The sequence below is a fragment of the Thermobia domestica genome, chromosome 13, assembly GCF_964235325.1.
Source record: "Thermobia domestica chromosome 13, izTheDome1.hap1.1, whole genome shotgun sequence".
In the NCBI taxonomy this organism is placed as follows: Eukaryota; Metazoa; Arthropoda; class Insecta; order Zygentoma; family Lepismatidae; genus Thermobia; species Thermobia domestica.
In genome coordinates this window covers 60,948,472-60,970,425 of record NC_137466.1, presented here as the reverse complement: position 1 = coordinate 60,970,425, position 21,954 = coordinate 60,948,472, and the positions used below count along the sequence as shown (strand labels likewise).

Below are 21,954 nucleotides of genomic sequence, written 5' to 3'. Positions count from 1 at the left end.
TGCTGATAATAGTGTAAGACTATTATTTTCTATAAAAGCGTGACTATGTAGTACTGGGTATTGTTGCTGCCGATGATGACTGGTACAGTCTGTCCCAAAATTGATTCTATCTAATTAGTTCATTAAATTCTAAAATTTTGTGACACTCTTTGGGACTGTGCGTGACACCAGTTCGGGACTTCTGTTCTAACGCACGAGGAAGATGAACGAAGAAGAGGAAGAAAAGGTTGTAATTGTTGGATGATGTTAAAGAAAATAATTCCTATACCTCAGAACGAAAATTGGTGATAGACTGTGAATAGAAACTTCTTAAATTGCACGAAACGGAAGTCATGAACGACACAATATATACGAAGATTGTTGTTGATTGACTGAGTTTGCATAAATTCCTTTTGAAATAACGACGTTATGAAAGACGGATTATACTCATTACGTGGGCTCTACCACATCAGAACTTCAGTCTGGTGAAGTTGGACAGTGTACGGAACAGCGCCCAAGGAAAACTATCCGAACAAGAGGAACAAAATATCCCGTTTCCAAAAAGCTGGATTATAGCACGATGCTAAAACAACTGGGGAAAATCTAGTTTGTATTAGTTTGAAGCACACTAGCGTAATTATTTTTAGGTATGCCCCCAGCAAAATGCGGTACAAAACTGTACGTTGCATAATGCGTAATATGGGGTCTGTACTGTACTCCGAACTCATTTCCATACATGCTTCAGTAATCACCGAACGTTTTAGGGCCTTTTAGCCTCATTTCTCCTCTGCAGCGCGAAGCCTGCGGAGGTGTAAGCTATACCTTGTATGGAGCATCTATCAATCCGATAATCCGATATACGAAGGGTGAACCAAAAGATGCCGGACTTTCGTTCTTAGAAAATTAATTTATTAAGCTTTTTTTACAAAATTCTCTGTGTCCTTCAAAGTACTCTCCATTAGAAGCGATGCACTTATCCAGTCTTCTTCCCCATTCTTTCAAGCACCTCTGAAACTCTATAACTTTGATATCGTCCAGTTCCCTACTTTCACAGCCTCCGTGTTATCAAAACGATTCCTTTTTGGATTATTTTCATTCTCTTATACTCACTTGTAATGATCTTGTTCAAAAAGCTTGGATCACTGTATTTTCCAAGTCCTGGCTCAAATTTAGAAGTTTTTTTTTGTATGTGTGTGTGTGTGAGGTAAGGAACAAACTTAGCGGTAACGAGTCTCATTAACAAATTCTAAGTCAAAATCCACTGGCACAAGCTCCAACTCAATCTTGTCTGCTCTGAAATTTTGTCGATCGTAAAACGATTATCCTCGCTAACTTTTCGTGGATTTTTAAAAATATTTCCTTCGTTTCGAGATGATCAAGGGCGTCCAGAACAAGTATGATCTCCAACAATCATCTCACCACTTTTAAGGCGCCCAAACCACTCAAAAACTTGGGTGCAGCTCACAGTATCTTTCTTGAAAGCCTGTTGTAGCATTGGTAAGCTCCCGTTGCCGATTTTTCAAGCAGAAAGCCGAATTTCAAACACACTCCTTGCTCCTTTATATGTACCATAACGATTTCGCATTTGCAGTCGACAAACGAGAACAGTTGAGATAAACAACACTACGCTCAAACGTTAACCTCCTATGCAGATGCCGCTTGGACAACTTATTTGGGAAGGTTTTTACTAGATCCACCTAACAGGAGAACTCTCTACTACGCCTAGGAATGGCTTTCCTACGCTCCTACTACGCCTACGCTTTCAACCCGTTTTCTTTTGGGTCTACCCCTCGTGTAGCGTTAACGGTTTTTGGAAATACGCACCTCGAAAAATATTGGGTCAAATAAATGTTTTGCATCAGTATGAAAATTGCTTCCGACATTGAAGAATATTCAGTTTACATTGTGGTATCCTGGAATAAAAATGATATCTCTCGGTTTCTTTATTACCATGTGACAAATCAGTTAGTATTCTCCCACTTAACGCGAAAATTTAAGGAGATATTGGGTTTGATTTGAATGGTTAGTTTAACGTCCTTTATTTTTTAGCACCTATATAACAAGGAACCTACTGTTTAAAATGAATATGCTACTCGAGTTTGTGTCTGAGGCAAGTACTTCCTCCAGGGGTCGAACCCAAGGACTATGAGCACTCAAAGTATGAGTATTACCGACATGATCAAGAAGGGATACTCGAAGCAGGCTCAGGTTTTGCATTAAACTATAAATGTATATCTCGAATAGCCTTGATGTTGGGAAATTACGTACATGGAAATGGAATAAACATAGAGAAAACAAGGATCTGTAAGTGTTAAAATTGTCTTCCATATTAAGTTTTATGATCCTCAATATATTACAAATGCCAGGACGCATAGCTTTCTAAATTCTTATGCCTTTCTGATAGAGACAAAAAATAAATTTTTCAGTTTCCCAGATTTTTTATGCAAATATACAGCATTTTTTTCCTTATCTCAACTTCTTCTTTTCTTATGTGCAAACCCAACGCACGTGATACAAGTGACCTGCATTAAACAAGGGATATCGCTTCCTCTTCATCCTCTGCTAGCTCTGCGTAACACTGCTGTGACGTCACAAAAATGTACGCAAAGATTCTTAGCAAAATAATATTCCCCTGAAAACGAAAAAAAAAGTAAGTAATTTCCCCCCTTCCTTTTTATTTGATCAGGATCTTAGTCTTAAAGGTTGATTTGTGTTAATACAAAACTGAAAGTAATGTTACAAATTTATTCTTTAACATTTCTCACTTTTTTTCAAGGTCACACATCTCTTTTGTTCCTTAGAGGCCAATGAAAGTTATTGAAAGAAAAGATTAGATTGTGGCTAATGAGTGTTTTATGTTCAATGTGTCATTTTCTAACGCATAGATGATGTTAAAATATTACCTATTTTAACTCAAGTTTCTATGAACATAGTGGAGCGAAAAAATTGGAATTTTTAAATTTTATTTCTAATAGTGCGGAGAAGTTGCCTTTTGGTGTAAAAAAAAATAATAAAATAAAATAAAATTTTATAGTAATCAAAGTATGCTTTGAGGTGCCGCAAGGACGATAAAGTTTCACGAATATGACATTTCTTATTCCATTTCAGCCTCTTTCACTATTATTTTATTTGCACTATAAAACATCGATTGTAGTTTTTTCTTATTATTGAAGAAACATTTTTTGGGGCGAGAAGGAGGAATAAGGAGTAATAATTATATCTTCGAATACAGTAATTTTTCGCTTTAACCCTACAATGCATGTTTTTTGTCTGTGAAAAAATAGTTTTGCAAGAGAAAACAAAAATGAGTAACGAAAGTATCGATACGCTTAATAGTGCCATCTATGCGGAAACGTTGAAATTACAAATAGCTTCGAACGGTCCCAATCTGGTTCTACATACCGTTATGTAGGACAAAACAGATTATTTAATACTATGACCCATATCTGTCCCACTATGCATTGTAGGGTTAAAAATATTTTTTCCTCATTATGATTTACATTTTTAACTTCATCATAAATTTAAATCGCTTCACCTCTCCCACCTCAGAAGTTTGTTTCATCAATAAATGAATATAATACGTACAATAAAGAGTTTTATAGTGCAAATGAAAGAGCGCAAGCGGCTGAAATACTACACGGAAATTTAAATTTATAAAACATTATCGTACTTGTAGTACCTAAAATCATGCTCCGATTACCCTGAAATTTTATTTTTGTCTTTTCTGCATCAGAAAGGTAAGCGTTCCACACTATTAGAAATAAAATTTAAAAATAGAAATTTATTCGTTCCACCCTAATGAACTTACTTTCCATAAAGAGGAAAACGATGTGACCAAACAAGAATCCAATTAGATTAAAGGTCAAAACGCCTAGAAACGACAACTACCAAGTAAGAGATATCAATGACACTAAAGTTTAATTCTAAATACTATACTTATTAAAGCGTTATAAAAAGTCTATTTATACACTTCAATGCATTGGTGTATTCTTAACCATTCGCCTTCGTTGCCTTAAATATTGAAATAGTTTTGCGTTTACCTAACTAATGTTTAACAAAATAGTAGTTAATTAAAAGTTTCATAAAGCTTCTAGGTAACTAAGGTTTCACAAAAAAAAAAATAGATAATAGAACATTTTACAAAACTTCTAGTCAACTGATATTTCACGAAACTACTACCTAATTAAATTTTTCACAAAGCTTCCAACTAATTGATTATTTCACAAAACTTCTAGGTAATTAAGTGTTTCACAAATTTTCTTAGCTAATTTAAGTTTCACAAAACTTGTATTGTTGCAAAAAAAAAAAAAACTTATAGCTAACTAACACTTTCACAAAACGTTTTAGGTAACTAAACACTTCACTAAACTTCTTGTTAACTAACGTTTTCACAAAAGTTTCAGCTAAATAAACGTTTCACAAAAATTTAGTTAATTAAAATTTTACAAACTTTTAACTAATGTTTCACATATCTTCTGGCTAATTTACCGTTTCACAAAAATTCTACCTAAGTTTCAAAAATACTTCTGGCTAATTAAATGTTTCACAAAACTTCTAGCTAACATATGTTTCACAAAATTTCTAGCTAATTGAACATTCCACAAAACGATTATCTAATTTTAAAGTTTTCGCAAAAAGTTTTTAACTATGCGTCTTTCAAACGTTTCCCGTAAAAGAAAAAAACTCAAATATTTTGAGGATCAAACATTTAACAAGTAGCATAACTTTGCAAATACCATCAGCGAATATAGACATTTTTAACTTAATAATAATAATAATAATTTATAACGCTATAGTCCACGAAAAAAGCTCGTTAATTGGTACCATTGATCAGCACACTAGTTCTCGTCGTCTCAGGCTTCCTAAACTAAAATTTACTACCTATTAATTCGAGTAACTCCTAGATTGCTTCCCGATAACAAACCAACATCGAAATTTCAGTTTTTCTCTAGAAATCGAACTCGAGACCACACGTTTGGATTATTAGTGTCAATTTAGTAACAGGTATTCATTTTGTGCGATTTCAAGAAAAGAAAAGTGCTTGGTTATATTTTTTTTCTGTTTTTGTGTGTTTCCTGCAAAACAAAACATAAAGTGTAAACCTGGTGCAAGAATTAATTTTCTTCTGAAGCTAGTGAGTGTCTGTCATGCATATGCATACAAGCAAACCAACCGAACAGTTATGTTCATTTTAGCGTCAAAACAGCTGAAAAACGAGGAATGGAGATGTATGAGAGAGAAATAGAGAAGGAAGGGGAGAGAGGTAACAGTGGCTGCATCACCTGTTACACACAACTATCTCTCGTTCATCGTGTTGAGGTCAGAAATGAAGGGGAAAAACAGATTCGAGCTCCAGACGTACTTTGTTGCAGATTTTTTTTTCTCCCTGAAGAAACTATACGCGTACAACGCAGCATTTGCTTTTGTTCTCTTCACCGTTTACTTATTTACACACTGTTGCTTAGCAAAATTCAAGCGTCTTCTGTATACTTAAAACTGTATTACGTGACAGGTTTCACACACTTTCAGGGAGGACTTCCTGATAGTATTTTCGGAAGTCTCAAGGGATATTGGAGTTGAAGCTTCCTTTTTTTTTCCCTCCCTTTGTTCAAAACAGAAACAGTTAAGTCCTTAAAAACAAATTACTTAACAAGTTATTATCGTTTCACAGTGTGAGACTAAGGCTTACAAGCTATGCGAATTGAATACTCAAACTCAAAGTAACGTATCTATAGGTACTGGTCACAATAGAGTAATAAGATCCAAGATAGAACCTGTTCTTCGGACGCTGAATCTATATCAGAAAGCCACTACTCGGCTATCGTTTAATGTTTTCGTTCAATAGCGATAAAGGTTGAAACTGCAAAATCATTCATTTCAACTACTTTCGGTTTGAATACAGTGCTAAGGGAGGAAATAGAATATATTCTTAGGAAAATAAATTAGTTGCAAAAAGCCACTTCTTGATATCTTTTACCTTTTTTGCTCTACGAAAATTAGAAATGAAATCGGAAATAACAGTAAATTTGAACCAATTCTGATTTTGGTAGTGTGTTCTTGAATGGTCATGACATGTTGTCTTCAGACACTGAATAATTTGAAAAAAAAATTCTCGCTATCCGTTTCCGTATTTGTTATGTGGCGATAAACGTTGAAACCGGAAATAATAATTTTAACCACTTCCGGTTTGTATAGAACTTCAGCAGAGGAGATGAAACCCATTCTTGAGACCCTGAATAGTTTGCAGAAAACCGCACTTCGATAGCATTTAATGGTTTTGCTTTACGGGAATCAGTATTGAATCCGCAGGTAATAGATAGTAAATTTGAACCACTATCGGTTTTGGTACAGTAAACACTCATGACGTGTTATATTGAGACTCTGAATCGTTTACAGAAAACCGCTTCTCGCTATCCGTTACCATTTTCGTTCTATGGAGACAAGTTTTGAAATCGGAAATTGCTAATTTGAATCACTTCCGGTTTGGATAGAGTTAATGAAGCAGATAGAACCTATTGTTGGGACGCTGAAACGATGGCAAATAATCGCATCTTGATATATCATACCATTTTTGCTCTGATACTTGTTGACAGATGGACGGAGGAAGCCCTTCTGTAAGACTTCCAACACTTATGCATAACATAGTTTGGAATTCTAAAAACCTATTATTGGATCGCTATATCACTTTTCTTTCGTTCAAGATGGTCAATGTTAGACTTTGTTTGTATATAAATTACTGTTTATAAAGGTATGCATTTTCATCGGTAATGTCTTCTTCTTGTATGTCATAGTTAATCAAAAACCTTTTAAATAACAGTGAGATTGTGAATAATTAATTAATATAGGTCTATTATCATTCAAGCTATGAATAAAAGAAAATAAATGTTGAACTCTAATTGCTTAGTTGATTTGTGAGAGTTTTGCGTCCACTTTCAGCACCAAAATTATGAGACATCGGCGTATAGTTTAAAATGGAATCTCATCCATCGTAATAGACTCAAATTTCAAGGCTCTTCCGCCGAAAATCAAACCCCTGCACCAAAAATGCGTGCACTAGTTAATATACCAACGGGGAGGGCTAATCAATTCTACGATTCAAACTTAGGACTTTAAAAGTAATGGCATGAATCGTAAGCTGCAGATTACGAGGCAAAATGTATAGTGAATCCGAGCTCCACTATAGAACATGAGTGATGAGTGGTTTTAAGTTGTCCTGTTCTTTCTGTGTTCGTGTCCCTGTCTTGTTAAAAATGTAGAAACAGGAAAAGCGGAAAACCAGGAATGTTTGGTAATAAGGAAATAAATACCGAGGAATTCTCAAGGAACAGTTATTTTAATTTTATTTTTATTTTTTAATTATTACTAGTTTAAATTCCCGTTCCTCGAACAGGGAGAATAGTTTTATGGGAAATATTTGAATTCCCTTCCCCCTTAGAATATTTATTTCAAGAAAAGTTTAATGATAAAAATACAGAAGATGCTCTACTTTTGGCATAAATATTGAAGTACCTTACTCCCACAGAATATGCCTTTGATCAAATTGATATGAATAAAAACCGAAACCTGAAATGGGTACTAACGATCTTTCAAATGCCATTTCAGACGGATCAGAGATTTTCCAGCCCTGAAAGCTATGAATTCGACACAAATCTCAGTCATTTTTGAGATTTTATTTTTCACCTACCCTCCACCTCCACCCCCGCTCTGTGCCAATAAAGATTAACTTGGACTTGAAAGACATTGGGAGCTTCATCGTTCTCTTCAGCGACAACGAAAACTATGGATTGCTCACAGGACAGGATCCAGGAGGGTGCACCAATAACTATCAGCACATTTGAATCAAATTTAATTCTTTTTAAAATGCCTTTAGGCATCTGTGATGTGTATGAGGAATTGACTTAAACTATTGTGTTTAGCAAAACCGCTTTCTTTTAAGCGCGAAACAGAAACATGACATGAACTTTTAGGAAAGTATTGCTATTTCCACTGCCAGTTTCTCACTTTAGATAGTGTATATTCAGAACGGAGGGAGGTGCATGTGCTCCGGTGCACCACCACCCCTAAATCCGGCCCTGATTGCACACTAATATCAATCGTCTTACATTGTTTTTACATGTGACTTCAAACTCCCACCCCTTAGGGTATTCTATCTCCCATAGTATTTTTTCCAAGCTTAACATCATTTGTCTACTATATTTTGTTAAAATTGCTCCAGCGTTTTAGCGTTACCCTGGAATATAATTCATACATATACATCCAAATACAGTATATATATATATATATATATATATATATATATGTGTGTGTGTGTGTGTGTGTGTGTGTGTGTGTTTGTGTGTGCGAGCAACGCCTTTGGTGTTGCCATTGTATTTTTCCAATCAAGTTGAAGTACTCGTTCATGCCTAAACTTGGGATTAAATGTCATCGTGATTGTAACCTGATAACTTGATGAACCCAAACTATGGATTCGACACTAACCTCAACTATTTGAGATATTTTATCTTTCACCCCTTCTCACCTCATGCCGATGGCGGCCGAACTTGAACTTTAACGCTATCGGGAGTGTAATTATTAATCTCAACGACATTGAAAATTATAGATTTGACATTAATATTGGCCGTTTTAAATTATCTTTACATGTCAACCCTAGGTTCTAATGGGGGTTAAGCTTAGACTTAAATGTTAAAGGGAGTGTCACCAATCAACTTAAGGAGCTCGAAAATTATGGACTCGATACTAATATCGGCTGTTTTCGTTTTTTTTTTTTTTTTTCATGTCACTATTTCTATCCCGTTGGTATACTAACGGGGACTGAACTTGCATTTAAACGGCATCGGCGGTATCGCTATTCATCTCAGCGACTTCGAAAACTATGGACTTTACATATAACGCTTTCTATAATTGTGCATATTGCCCCCTTCCACTTTTCCTAGGTATGCTATAGGAGCTTACTCCTACTGGTGGCTAAACCTTAAAGATTATCAAAACTGCCACCAATCAACTTACAAACTCCGAAAACTATGGATTCGATACTATTATCGGTCATTTTCAATTTTATTTACGTGTCACAATTTTTATAACCCGGTGCTAATTGGCTCTGAACTTTAACTTAAATGACATCTCATCTGAAGTGTCACTCTTTATTTAAACGACCCCAAAAACTATGGACTCGATACTAATATTCATAGTTTCTTTTTACAATTTTTATATCTGCCCTTTCACTCTCCATAGGAGTGCTGAAGTGTATTGCACCTACTGGAGACTGAACTTGGACTTAAACGGCATCAAATCTGCCACCAATTAACTTAGTAACGCTGAAAACTAATGATTCGATACCAATATCGGTCGTTATCCATATTTTTACATGTCACAATTTTACCTTAAACCCTGTGAGCTAATAGAACTGAACTTCTACTTAAATGGCATTGGAAGTGTCACTCTTTATCTAAGTGACCCCGAAAACAATGGATTTGATACTAATATCGATCATTTTTATCTCTCCTCCTTCCATTCCCCTAGATTTGCAAGCGCAGTCTTACCTTCACCGGGGGGGAAGGGGGCGGGGCTGTCACTATTTATCTAAGTGACTCCTAAAACTATGGATTCGACACAAATAGGTTGCTTCTTATTATATTATATATCCCCCTCCCTCCCGCCTAGGACTGCTGGGGTCTTACCCTAACTGGAAGCTGACCTTGAACTTAAAGGGTACTGTCACCGATCAACTTAGGAATCCCGGAAACTATGGATTCGATACTGATACCGATCATTTTCAATTATTTTTACATGTCATCATTCTCCCCCTCAGTACGAAAGGGTTCTGGATTTGGATTTAAACAGCATCGGATATGTCACTATTCATCTCAGCGACTCCGAGTACTACTTTTTTTTTTACAGCTTAGTAACTATTTACGTGATCTAATACAGTGTGCCAGTAAAGTTGCGCAACCCAAAGTTTGATTGCGTATATCTTTTGAACAAAGAACGATAAAGACCTGAGACTTGAAACAAATATAAGCGCACAAAGTCTCATTGCTTATTATTAATTAACCTAAAACACATATGTTGCAGTAATTTTACGACAACAGTGTTTGCAGGGGCCGCGTTTCTGTCAAAAAACACCCATTTTACGGGTTTGCATTAAATAGCGTTTTTACATGACAACACTGCATCAACTTTGTCATATTTTCGCACAAATGGATAAACGTTGATGTATACTGCACATAAACACAGATATTCACCCGCAGGAAATCAGTTTTTTGCAACTCAACATTGATTTTCTTCATTTTGTACATTTTTCATTTTACACTTTCTTTCGTTAATACACAAAAACTCCACAAATTCCAAAATCGGTCATGATTTCAAAAATATCTACATAAAACACGCTTACATTTGTTTCAAATCTCGGGTTTTGATCGTTCTTGGTTTAAAAGATATACGCAATCAAAGTTTGGGTTGCGCAACTTTACGGACACATTATATAATCAGTAGTAATAGAAACCTTCCTTCTTGCACAGGTTTACGAGGAATTTAAAGGGCTCTCTAATATATTTAAGTGCAATAGAACGCATTTCTAAAAATTCTCAAGAAGCAACAATTAATAAATTAAGAAAGATAAATTAGTAAGGTCAGACACGTATACAAAAAGGTGACAAGATGGTACATGGGGCAAGATGTTATTTTCCCTCTAGTGGTTATATTTGTAAACAATCGTAGAAGTTGAGGAAGAAGATATCAAGGCGGAGGTACTGCCTGAATGCCGGCGAATTTGCTTTAAAAACAGGTGTGACTAACTAATGTAAAAGAAAAATAGTAGTGTGATTGTAAATTCCAGTTGATGAGTACTAAAGTATTTTTTAAATGTAGTGTGTGTATATATGAAAATTCTAAGCATTACGACGAGAACTGGTGAGTATTGTAAACAAAGACATATAGGTCTCATGGCACCATAGTTGAAAATAGTGTTGGAAAATAACGAATAATATTTGCAAGTGTACTTCAATAGGAGCAAGTTAATACAGAAAGACATGGGGCAAAATGGTACATGTATCATTCTGACGAAAAGTATCGAGATGTCATCAGCCCCCAAATGTGAATATTACTGCCCAATATCTTCAGAAAAATATATCGATCCGCCGTCAACTGATTGGATTGAGTGTTGTGACTGCAAACAGTAGTTTCATGAGAACTGTATAAATTATAAAGGTGTTAGTCTTTTATCTGTAGTGATGAGTGATATCTGTAAATGGTGTCTTTTATCTGTAGTGATGAATGATATCTGTAAGTGGTGAATAATCACTGATAGGAATTCGACACACCTCAAATTTCATCTTCCATTTATTTTTTTAATTTTAGTTTTATTATTATTTACATTCTATATTGCTTCAGAATTAATTAATTCACTTTTCATTAAAATTATTATTAGCGAACGAAGAATACGCAATAACAGTTTTATTTTAAAGTTATAAAATTAAAAAAATAATCTGAATACAGTCTATGATGAGTAGACTAATCCTTTTTAGGTTTCTATTTTCAAATTATAAATGCACTATTGGCCTAGTTTGTTTTATTTACATTGTTGAGATCTCTCAGTGTAACATTAGTTTGTATCACTAATATATATTTAAAAATGTTCGATATAGGTTTATTTGTACTTTTAGATTACAAAATTATGTATAATTTATATGTAAGGAAAACATTAATATTGTAAAAAAAAACTTTCCCCAGTATGAATATCACCTTGCCCCGATGTGTGGGGTAAGATGATATTTTTAATCTAGTCATTAAAAAGAAACATTCCTTGGCAGCCACTGAGGGAATATCAATATAACTTTGTTCGTTTTTACTAAAAATACCAATCTTTCTATCGGTATAAAAAGTTGCGACTTGCGATGAATAGTACTTTCACCACGTAATAAAAAACTGTAGGTTTTTTTCGGGGGATCTAAAATCGTTTCTGAGGGTCCAAATTCAATATGCGGAAAAAATATGTTAAAATTTGTAAAATCAATCCTATAATTACACTAAATTTACAGAAAAGTCGATTTCGGTGGGAAAGACCTGATCACGAGGATCTACTTTTTGCATACGTCTCTGGCTGGAATTGTAGAGGAGATACAATAGTAGTTTCTATCATAATGTTAATGGTTCCTGAATTTCCTTGTGGCTATATGGTTAGAATACGCGTCGAAAACGCGGGAGACCCATGTTAGACTCATAACGGGAACTCATATGATTTAGATCGAACGTTAAGCTGTAGATTCGCATCTTATATAGCCTCGGTGCTCAATAGGACGCTAAACTGCGAATCAACCAATGAACATTAGCTATCAGAAGCTTAGCATTAGCCCTTAAAATTACACAAACTGCATCTTCAATGTAAAATATGTTCATAAAGCTAAATTACTATTGAAAACTTGACTCTAAAATTTTCCGGCAGATCAACAATTGATTTTTTTCGCACTGCAGTATTTTCACAGTTCTAACAGAAAATCTCTATGTTGTGATGTCATATGCTGTCTTCGTAGAAATAGTTCCGACGATTATCGTAAGAAACAACGTAAAAAGAACATGTATAGAACTATTTCATAACCTCTTCATTTTTATAAAAATACAATCGACTTCTGATACAAACACAAAATTTGAGTTTTAATTCGAGATATTCGGTACCACATGAAGAATTTATGACATCAGTGACCGTAAATTCTGCGTATTAAATGCATCTATTTTCCGCACTTTTTTCCTCCACAGATTCGCTGTCGTAACTTGTTAAAGAATATTTTGCATTGCGTTGCAATCGGCAAATTTTGCGAGAAATCATACGGAATGACACCAAAAGTGTTTTTAGTTTTATGGTTAATATAAGAACTATCACATGTAAATTTCTTACAGAACTGTTATAAATATTTAATGGAATTTATTATCATTTTACTTGTAAAAATTCTTCTAATATTCTTGTATTGCAATAAGTAAGTAGTAGAAGTATTTTATATCACAAAATATAGCCATTTTATATATTTTCGGAAGCTACTAATTAAAATGAAAAAATGAAATGAAATCTGTGCGATTTACGTCCCACGGTTATGCCGGCTAGTCTAAAGGAGACGATGATGATTAGGAATGAATGAAATGGTGGAATGAAGAAAGTGAGAGGAAACGGGAGAACCCCGAGAAAACCCACGAGCGAGTTGTTTGTCCACCACAAACTCCACACGGCACGAGCTGGGATCGAACCACGGACCCCAATGAGCCACCGCGCCCCCACTAATTAAAATGAGGAAATACAGAAAATGATTTTGGAGATCCTTATGAGGAAATAAGAACGTGCTTTGAAAATTTTAAAAAAAGAGCTTAATTTTAAAATGATGATCCCAGACACATCGAGGTAATTGTTCCTTAACTATTTTAGAGAAAACTATTGAATAGTAATACTAGCTTTTGCACTTTGAAATTATAAGCAATAACACAATGATACCAGAGACGAGAAGTGTAGTTCCGAAACACCTGAAGAACATTTACTACATTGGTTAAGGCAAAGAAGGTCAAACTTTATTAAGAGGAGGCCAAATAAAAAAGAAAAACTTTAGACGAGCCAGTGTAATTTATTAAAAATAGCTAGAGTGCCTCACTCTCAAATGCCAACATAACATTCCAATGTCGTGCATAAGTAAATAAATTAACATGTAATCACGATACCAATTGATAAAAGGAAAGAAAAAAGATTAGAATAATCCAGAATTATTAACTTTCCTTAATTCTTCTTCTCATTTGTCTAATTAAGAATAGGATTCACGTCGTGGGCCGGTTATAAACTTTCAAAGTGCCTCATCTGGCCCGTGTGCCTTAGTTTTCCCATCACTGGGTTGAAGGAATGTAACATATACTCACTATAATAAAAGAAAGGATATTAATATAGTTTTAATAAGTGAGTGTACGCAAAGAGGGAAAACATTAACGGGGTACGCTATATACTCTTCATTATATCCCTGCCAGAAACTCCCTATAGTTTATTTGTGAACTCTTGGTATTGTGAAAACGATAAGAATATTAGGACTTTTTTTTATTCTTTCAACGCCTCATTCAGTTCAGCAAATCCTCTCATCATAATTGTTTATGACATTACCTCACCCTGAAGAAAACTTTTATTGACATTGTTTACATTGCTTGAAAGATATTTCGAAAAGTTCATCACATATTGGAAATCTACGAAGAACAAAATAATCGTAAAATTAATAGAATGGGAGAAATTTTTATAATAAATATTTGGCCAAGCGCGCAATCTGTGTGTTTTTTCCTTCAATGATCATTGTAACTTGAACTTGATTTATGTTATACAACAAAAGAACATTTTTACTACTGTAAAGTTGTCTTATGTTTGTTTTTCAACGCTTTCCTCTATCAATTGTAACATTGGCTTTCTTTACTTTATATAATCATTTGTTGATAAAGTTCGAGGTATTAAGAACATAAGCACTCGGAATGAAAACCATATAACTTTTAAAAGGCAAGTTCTTTAATGAAAAAAATTGAAAATTGCCTTTCTCTTTTCTGATCAAATGTAAAGGGAAAAAGTATTCCCAATTCTTTTAAGTTCATTCACACATTTCTTACGCGTGTAATCGTGTTATCTTTTTTTAAAAAGGAAAAGAACAAGAAATATAATAAAACTACTTTCATCATGTTGTTGCTGCACTGTCAAAGCACAAAATATATTAATTTAATTAACATAGTTTAGGCATATTGTAAATCAATTCTGTATATTTCCCAAATGCTTTTATGACTAATCAACACACTAGTGACGACACAACACACTAGACAACTTAAAACACTAGTCATTGACAAACTCTAGTCTACAAAGCTAAAAATATTCGAGTCCGGATTCGATGTATTCCATAAACATTATTCAGTTCAAAGCAGTGACGGCTCTTAAGGGATGTCACGTCGGTAAATGTTAAAGTGTTTATAGCTACAAGCTAAAAGAAGGAAACTTATGTTATCTTCTAATTCTTGCATAGAGAATTAGAATGTTCTAATTTTTAATGGGGATGAAAATAAATGTTAGAAAGAAAAAAGCCATGGTGATTGGAACGAAGGGGTCTGTGTCAAATATAAAAGTAGGAGGGGAGAAAATAGAACAAGTGAATAGTTTTCGATACCTGGGTAGTATTCTTAGTAATGACATGAAATGCGAACGTGAAATAAAAGCAAGGATAGGAATGGCGAAAGAAACCTTTAGGAGGAAGAAAAGTCTGTTTTGTGGGACCTTGAATAAAGAGTTGAGAAAAAGACTCATAAAATGCTTCGTGTGGAGTGTTGTACTGTATGGGGCGGAAACGTGGACATTACGTAAAGGTGATGAATATCGACTGGAAGCCTTCGAAATGCGGGTGTGGAGAAGAATGGAAAGAATTAGTTGGGTCGAGCGGAAAACGAATGAGAGAGTGTTAGAAATGGTGGGTGAGAAAAGAACACTTCTAGATATTATTAGGAAGAGGAAGAGAAACTAGTTGGGACATTGCCTAAGAAGAGATTGTATCATGAGGGACGTCCTAGAGGGTACGGTGGCGCGAAAGAGAGGGAGGGGGCGAAGGAGACTACAATTAATGGATGATATTAAAACAGAAAGATCATACGCGAAGACAAAGAAGATAGCGGAGAACCGTGAAGCATGGAAGCTTCTCAGCTGCGGCAAGTGACCTGTCAATAAAGGCAGAATACCTATGATGATGAATTTTTAATGATGTGACTTCATTCTAGAGACACCAGTGTTTAAAAGTACCATTTTGACGACAAAACCTTTCATAGACGCGCGGACTACATTTTTATAAAATATTCAAGCAGGGATTAAGCTAAAGCTTCCAAACTTTTTTGTAGGTTTGCGAAATTTAGAAAATGTATTACGACATATTAAAATTTTATTGAGAAAGATTTTTTAAATTCAATTATTATTTATCCACAAATGTACATAATTTAAATGTTATTCCCCAACTTCCTTAAAGAGAAAATAGAAAGGAACCTAGAGGGGAGATAGACATGAGTAACCTGAATGGGAATGATAAGTCAAAATTAGATATATTAAAGGAAAGAGAAATTTTTAAAAAAAGAATTTCTAGATATATTAAAGAAAAGACAAAGATGTGCTTATTTTTAAAGAAAGAATTTCATCTTCGTAGATAATCTTTTATGCTCTTAAAAGAATAGATCTCTGATGTTTGTAAAGCTAGATCACATCATAATCCCATATTCTATAGTTAGTAGTGTTTTTCACAGGACGAGACGAGAGATGAAGGCTTTTCGTCTCGTCTCATTTTGTAAATGTAAGTTTTTGAATTTTGGAAGAGTTTTACACTTAGTAATAGGAAATTCAAATGTTATTAATTAAAAGAAAGACACATAGTAACCAGGTTCCTTAATCAATGTTCACACCCAAACGAACATAAAAGTCATTCACAGCATACAATCACTAGTAATTTATTTTAACAAGGCAAATTTTCGAGGTATATAAGAAAGTAAATAAGAAACGTTTCGTCTAGAATTTAAAAATGTACTTCTTGTCTGGTAGGCAACACCAATAGGTCAATTGTCTGATGCACAAAGAGTAATGTTTAAGAACCCTTAAATTATAACTAAATTCACTAGTTTAATGAAGTCCAACTTTATTTCTTGTGGAACATGGACAATTTTCTCTAGAGTTAAAATTCTCCATGAGGCAACAGTTGAAGCTGTCTCTTCTTGAAAAAGTGTTGAGAAAAAGTGATGTCTCGCCTTCCGAAAGTGTTTAGTATTGGCAGAGACCTATATCTCGTCTCATTCCATATCTCGTCAGGACAATTCTTTTTTTCTTGTCTAGCGGAGAACTCCATCTGAACCTAATTGTAGTCAATCTTGGCTATGCATATGTATCTACTCTTATTAAGTTTCTTTTAGTAATAGATTTTTTTTCACCATTTATTAATAGATGAATAGTCCAAAGAAGAATCAGTATGCAGAGATATTCTTATTTCTATTGGATTGTCACCGAATATAAATTGTAACTTGCTGTCTCTAACAAGAATTACAGTAACAGGCACGCATGGAGTGATAAAATAATGAATGAAACCAATTCATTCTGTGTACATAGATGAAAATTAGTGGATATATTTCCATTATTATGATTTTTACTGACTTTCGCTTCCTACTCAATACATATGTTACTTCCTAATAATGTCCAGTTATGCATTCATGTTTGCGTGTGACAAAATGAAAGAAAAGGGCCAATTATTCAGTCTTATGTTTTGATAGTTGTTTACAGTCACTTCATTGTAACGCATTAGACACTAAACGGAAATATCATAACAAACCGCTAATTATTTCCTGCTATCAATTTACTTTGTTAAAGATAACTTTTAAAAAAATATATGTTATTCAATAACTGCTCTTTTTCATCCATTAATGACTCTCGATAATGCAATGTAAATCCTATTATTAAAATATAATTTGAGTCTTTAAAAAGAAATAAAAATGAAATGAAAAGAGAAAGAGAACTTTCCTTCTCTATGGACACAAATGTTGACCAATGGTTAGTAAGTGTGACGTAACCATTCGGCACGCGAACCGAAGCGAACTTCCTTTTAATGTTGCCTGAGATATCATGACTGACTCGTAGACATCACACTATGTTTCTTACTTTCAGCGAAAAGGACTTTGAAGAGAGGGGAAAACCGAACATATCCGTACAATGAAAAAGGACGTAAAAATTAAGTTATGAAGGTCTTCCGTTGTTATGAGAGAATATATACTGTTCGTTTTCTTCTGTTTTAATGGCTGCTGGTAGTGTCTTCAATGCTTCTATGACTTCCCATTATGGAAACCTGGAAGGAAGTTGGTTCTGACTTCTTGTGAAATATCCGATATTACTATACGCTTTTGTGGACACCTAGGCCTACAATCTCATCACGATTAAGAAAATAATGATAAACTGATAGGGAAGTTTTTATTTCAGGAAACTACTTGAAATAGAGAGCGTCGTGAATATTTTATTTACTTTTTATAGGCTTGTAAAATATATTTTTCGCCTAGCTGCATTTTTTAAAAACATTATTCTAACATACTGAAGGTGTTTCATAGATTTTTGTACATTATAACTTCCGTCAGTGTTGGTAAGTATGGAATGAGGCCACGAGATGATAAGGTTTTCGAATAATGACACATACACATCTTAATAGGTTGCTAGGGGATATACTGTGTAAACATTTTAGTTTATGTGATCATATAGATTATGATGTAGTGACTGGAGTCCTAGTATGTTATGTGAGTTATGTGAAATCATGATGGGTAATGGCTATGTTTGTTCTGTAGTTGGAAATACTAAGATAATTGGAAAAGCAAGTATAATTTAAAGGTAATATGATAATAAATGGAAACACTTCACACAATTTATACTGTGTTAGTCATGATCCACAGTATACCTCATGGAATTTTAGAGAATTTGAAAGTGAAATAGTTTAAAACTCTCAAAGAGTTAGCAACTAAAAATTTGTATAAAAAATCTGTAATTTACATCAGAAAATTACGTTTCAACCAAAGCCGTATCCATTGAAATTTAAACTTATTATTGAGTAAATTTAAAAATAATATTACTTTTTTGGGGGGAGGGTAATTACATATCAGAAATATTTATTTGGGAACGCAACAGGATAGGAGGAATGATTGGGTATCCCTATTATTCACATCAGCTAATTTGGATTATTTGTATCAATAGTTAAAGATTTAAAAAACTTATTTCTTCCATGCTCTATGGCATTCAGAATTAGGTCCTAAGTAAAACAAATAATTACAGTGTATTTTACGATTATTCATATCAATGATAGACGATGAATTGAATAGGCCAATCGTGATTTATAAAGATAGAAAAATTTGAAAAAAAAAATACTTCACCATTACAAAAATGTGAACTGTGCATAATTTCATTTCAGGTAAACTTTCAGGACTTTATTGACGTGATTCTCTTAAGAAGATTAATATGGACAAAGAGAAAATGCTTTTGAACGTTATTAGTACGATTCTTTATAGTTTTACTAAAGAAGGGCAGTAAAATGCAAAGCTGTATATTCGATTCTCACTGTAGTTCAGTGGCAGATCTTGCCCGGGACGGGGGGCCTAGGCTTTTCCAGCTTTTTGAGTGATAAAAATAATTTATATATACCGTATATTTGAAAATTTATAGTAAACTCATGATATACCTATCCTACTTTGGGTTCTGGCTGCCCCCCATTTTTTACCTTCTAGATCCGCCTATGCTGTAGTTTTACTACAATAAAATAGAAAACAATAATAGTTTAATTTGTACTCTTGTGTCTTTAAGTTTAACGTATTTACAGTGTTGAGGTCACATGAAACGTGGATTTCTCATCATTAATCAAATGCGGTTCTTTTGTATCCAAGATGAGAATTCTAACCATTTTACAGTTCTCCTGGCTACTGCGCCTTTAGTGCACGGGGGAGAGTATTCACGTATTATGGTAGTTCGGATTACATCATAAAATGTAGGATAACATGTCAAATAAAATCAGTGCTGGAAAGAGACACCAAATTTCAACAAACAATTATTAGTTAGTCGAATTAGAGTTTAGCGTCCCTTTCAGCAGTAAGACTATATGATGCGTGAACCTACAGCTTCATGTGGGTTCCAAACCACAGGAGCTCTCACTGGGAATCGAATTTGGTTCTCTTTCACCAAAGACGCAGATGCAAACGATATTGCTATGAGAAGGAAACTCACAAACAAATTATTGTGCTCGACAGCCGAATTATAGTTTGGCCTTGAGCACTGCTCTCACGTTGACCAATCCGCTTACAAGCAGTACTGCCAATGCTGTGATGCAGGATTCCGATTCGGTTTCATGTGTTATATGTTCCTATTGAGATCAAAATTTCGTAATATTCGTCAGTTGAAAGCAAATTTCTCACCGTAAGTTTGGTAATAGCGAGTCGATAGCTCATTAGTTCATATTAAACATCAATTCGGCTACGGTGTAGCCACGACGGAGCTTCGTATTGTTTTCTTGTTTACTTCTTTCTTTATTTTTTCTTTTTGTAAGTTTCCTAGTTTTACAATAAGCATGTTAGAACTTTCATCTATCTTTCCAGACAGCAGCACAGACCGACTACCCAACAGAAGCCACAACAGACGTTTATATGCCAGCATTGGAGCATGTGACAATAAATAGTGGATTAATAGACTACAACGAAACAAGGGAAGCTCTTACGCACGAAGGAAGTGAACAAAATTCGGTAAGTCATTAGCAATATTTCAATTTAGTTACGTTACACTTAGTGTAAAATTTAAGTAATGGCAATTAGAATGCGAATTGTTTACAGAGTATCATCAAAAAAATAAATAAATAAATAACGAAATTGTAAAAGATTGATCCTTGATGAATTCACAATTGTATTCGAATGAGTTAGTATTTGTGACAAATAATATATTTATTTAATAATCAACTGAAACAGAAAAGTAAGTAAATTAAAGTAAAGATTTTTTTGTCTAAATTGAGTAAGAATATTATATAGTAATGGATATTATCTTGTATGCATCATACTGGTAGTTTATAAATGGCACGATATACATATAATCAAGATCGGAAATTAAGTGCACGAGATTACAGATTCAATTGCCGGTGGGAGAACATCGAATTCATCGCAGTGCTTCAAATCCTACTTTAAACGGTCTTATCCTATATAATTTCTTTCTGTTGCATATTATTTACGCCTTCTATATACGTATACTTGAACTGAAGACCAAATTGACCAAGGGATTGAACTTTTAAATAAATTAGACCTTCCGATCGCAAACTATAGTTCATTCAAGGAACGTTCAGTACCTCATGTAAACAAATACACGTGGTGATTGTTTCATTTTATTGGTTAAAGAGCCTTGCCGCATCCATGCGGCAGAAGAAAATAGTCCATTGTCAAGTAAGCTGTTTTTCAACGTTTTCGTTGCTTATAAGGCTCATTACCAGAAATACAATTTACTTACAGTAAAATAACAGAAACAACACTCTATCTAAGAACTAAATTTAATTAATTCAATAAAAGAGAAAACGCATGCGTAGAAACTGGGTTTGGCCCACCTTATGCGCGAATCACAGTTTACAATATGGCTGCGTGCGGGGAATATGCAAAACGCCGACAGGGTACAGGCACGTGCTTCTCGAAAGAAGCGGTGACCGATAGCCAATCATCCGATGACTGGCGGAGTAATACCGTTCTACAATGTTTACATCAGGATCAGAAGGTTCGTTGAATGAACTTTAGTTATGTTAACAATATTTCCCTCGGCGTACGAACTATATTTCGAAGTACGGAGACACACACATGTCTGTACCCACAATTCCACTCAAGGGTTTTCAGTACAGCGAAATTAAATTACAGCTAATTTTAGAGTTTTTTTCTGTAATATCTTCAAAATAAATAAAAATATTCGAAAAGCAGAAACGTAGTGAACTAGACAATACGATTTTGCATGTGATACCTTTACCACAATTCACCTATCTGCTTTTGGTATGCCGCTATATACAGAACCCGCAAAAAATACTAAATCTATCTACAGTTGCAAATCGAAAGCAGATAGATGAGTTGTGATAACGGTATCACATGCAAAATTGTATTGTCTAGTTCACTACGTTTCTGCTTTTCGAATATTTTTATTTGTTTTGAAGATATTACAGAAAAACTCTAAAATTAGCTGTACTTTAATTTCGCTGTAGTAAGGACCCACTTTTTTTTGCACTTTTTGTGTTTTTTAGCTCTCATATTATTCTGTTTAATTTAATGTTACTTACTTGTCTTTTAAAAGTATAATATTATTTTCATTCTATTTTCTTCCCCACAGAAAAGCACTTAAAATGAAAACAAAAACAGAAAAAAAGAAGGAAGGAAGAGTGGCTAGAATGGGTTAATTGTACAGTATTTACACTCATTTCAATCACAAAA

The 21,954-nt window shown here is 34.2% G+C and overlaps 1 protein-coding gene across 2 annotated transcripts in view; it reads left to right on the top strand.

The window, feature by feature from the left end:
* Window positions 1-21,954, top strand: part of LOC145668168 (cuticlin-5) — a 255,412-nt gene that overhangs the window by 46,874 nt on the left and 186,584 nt on the right. The window contains exons 1-2 of one of the 2 annotated variants that reach the window (XM_081735790.1): window positions 18,248-18,358; window positions 20,107-20,250. In XM_081735790.1, the coding sequence (XP_081591916.1) occupies window positions 20,155-20,250 (96 nt within the window). In that variant the 5' untranslated portion in view covers window positions 18,248-18,358; window positions 20,107-20,154. Of the gene's footprint in view, window positions 1-18,247; window positions 18,359-20,106; window positions 20,251-21,954 lie in introns of those variants that run through there. The other variant, XM_081735789.1, reaches the window with a different exon arrangement.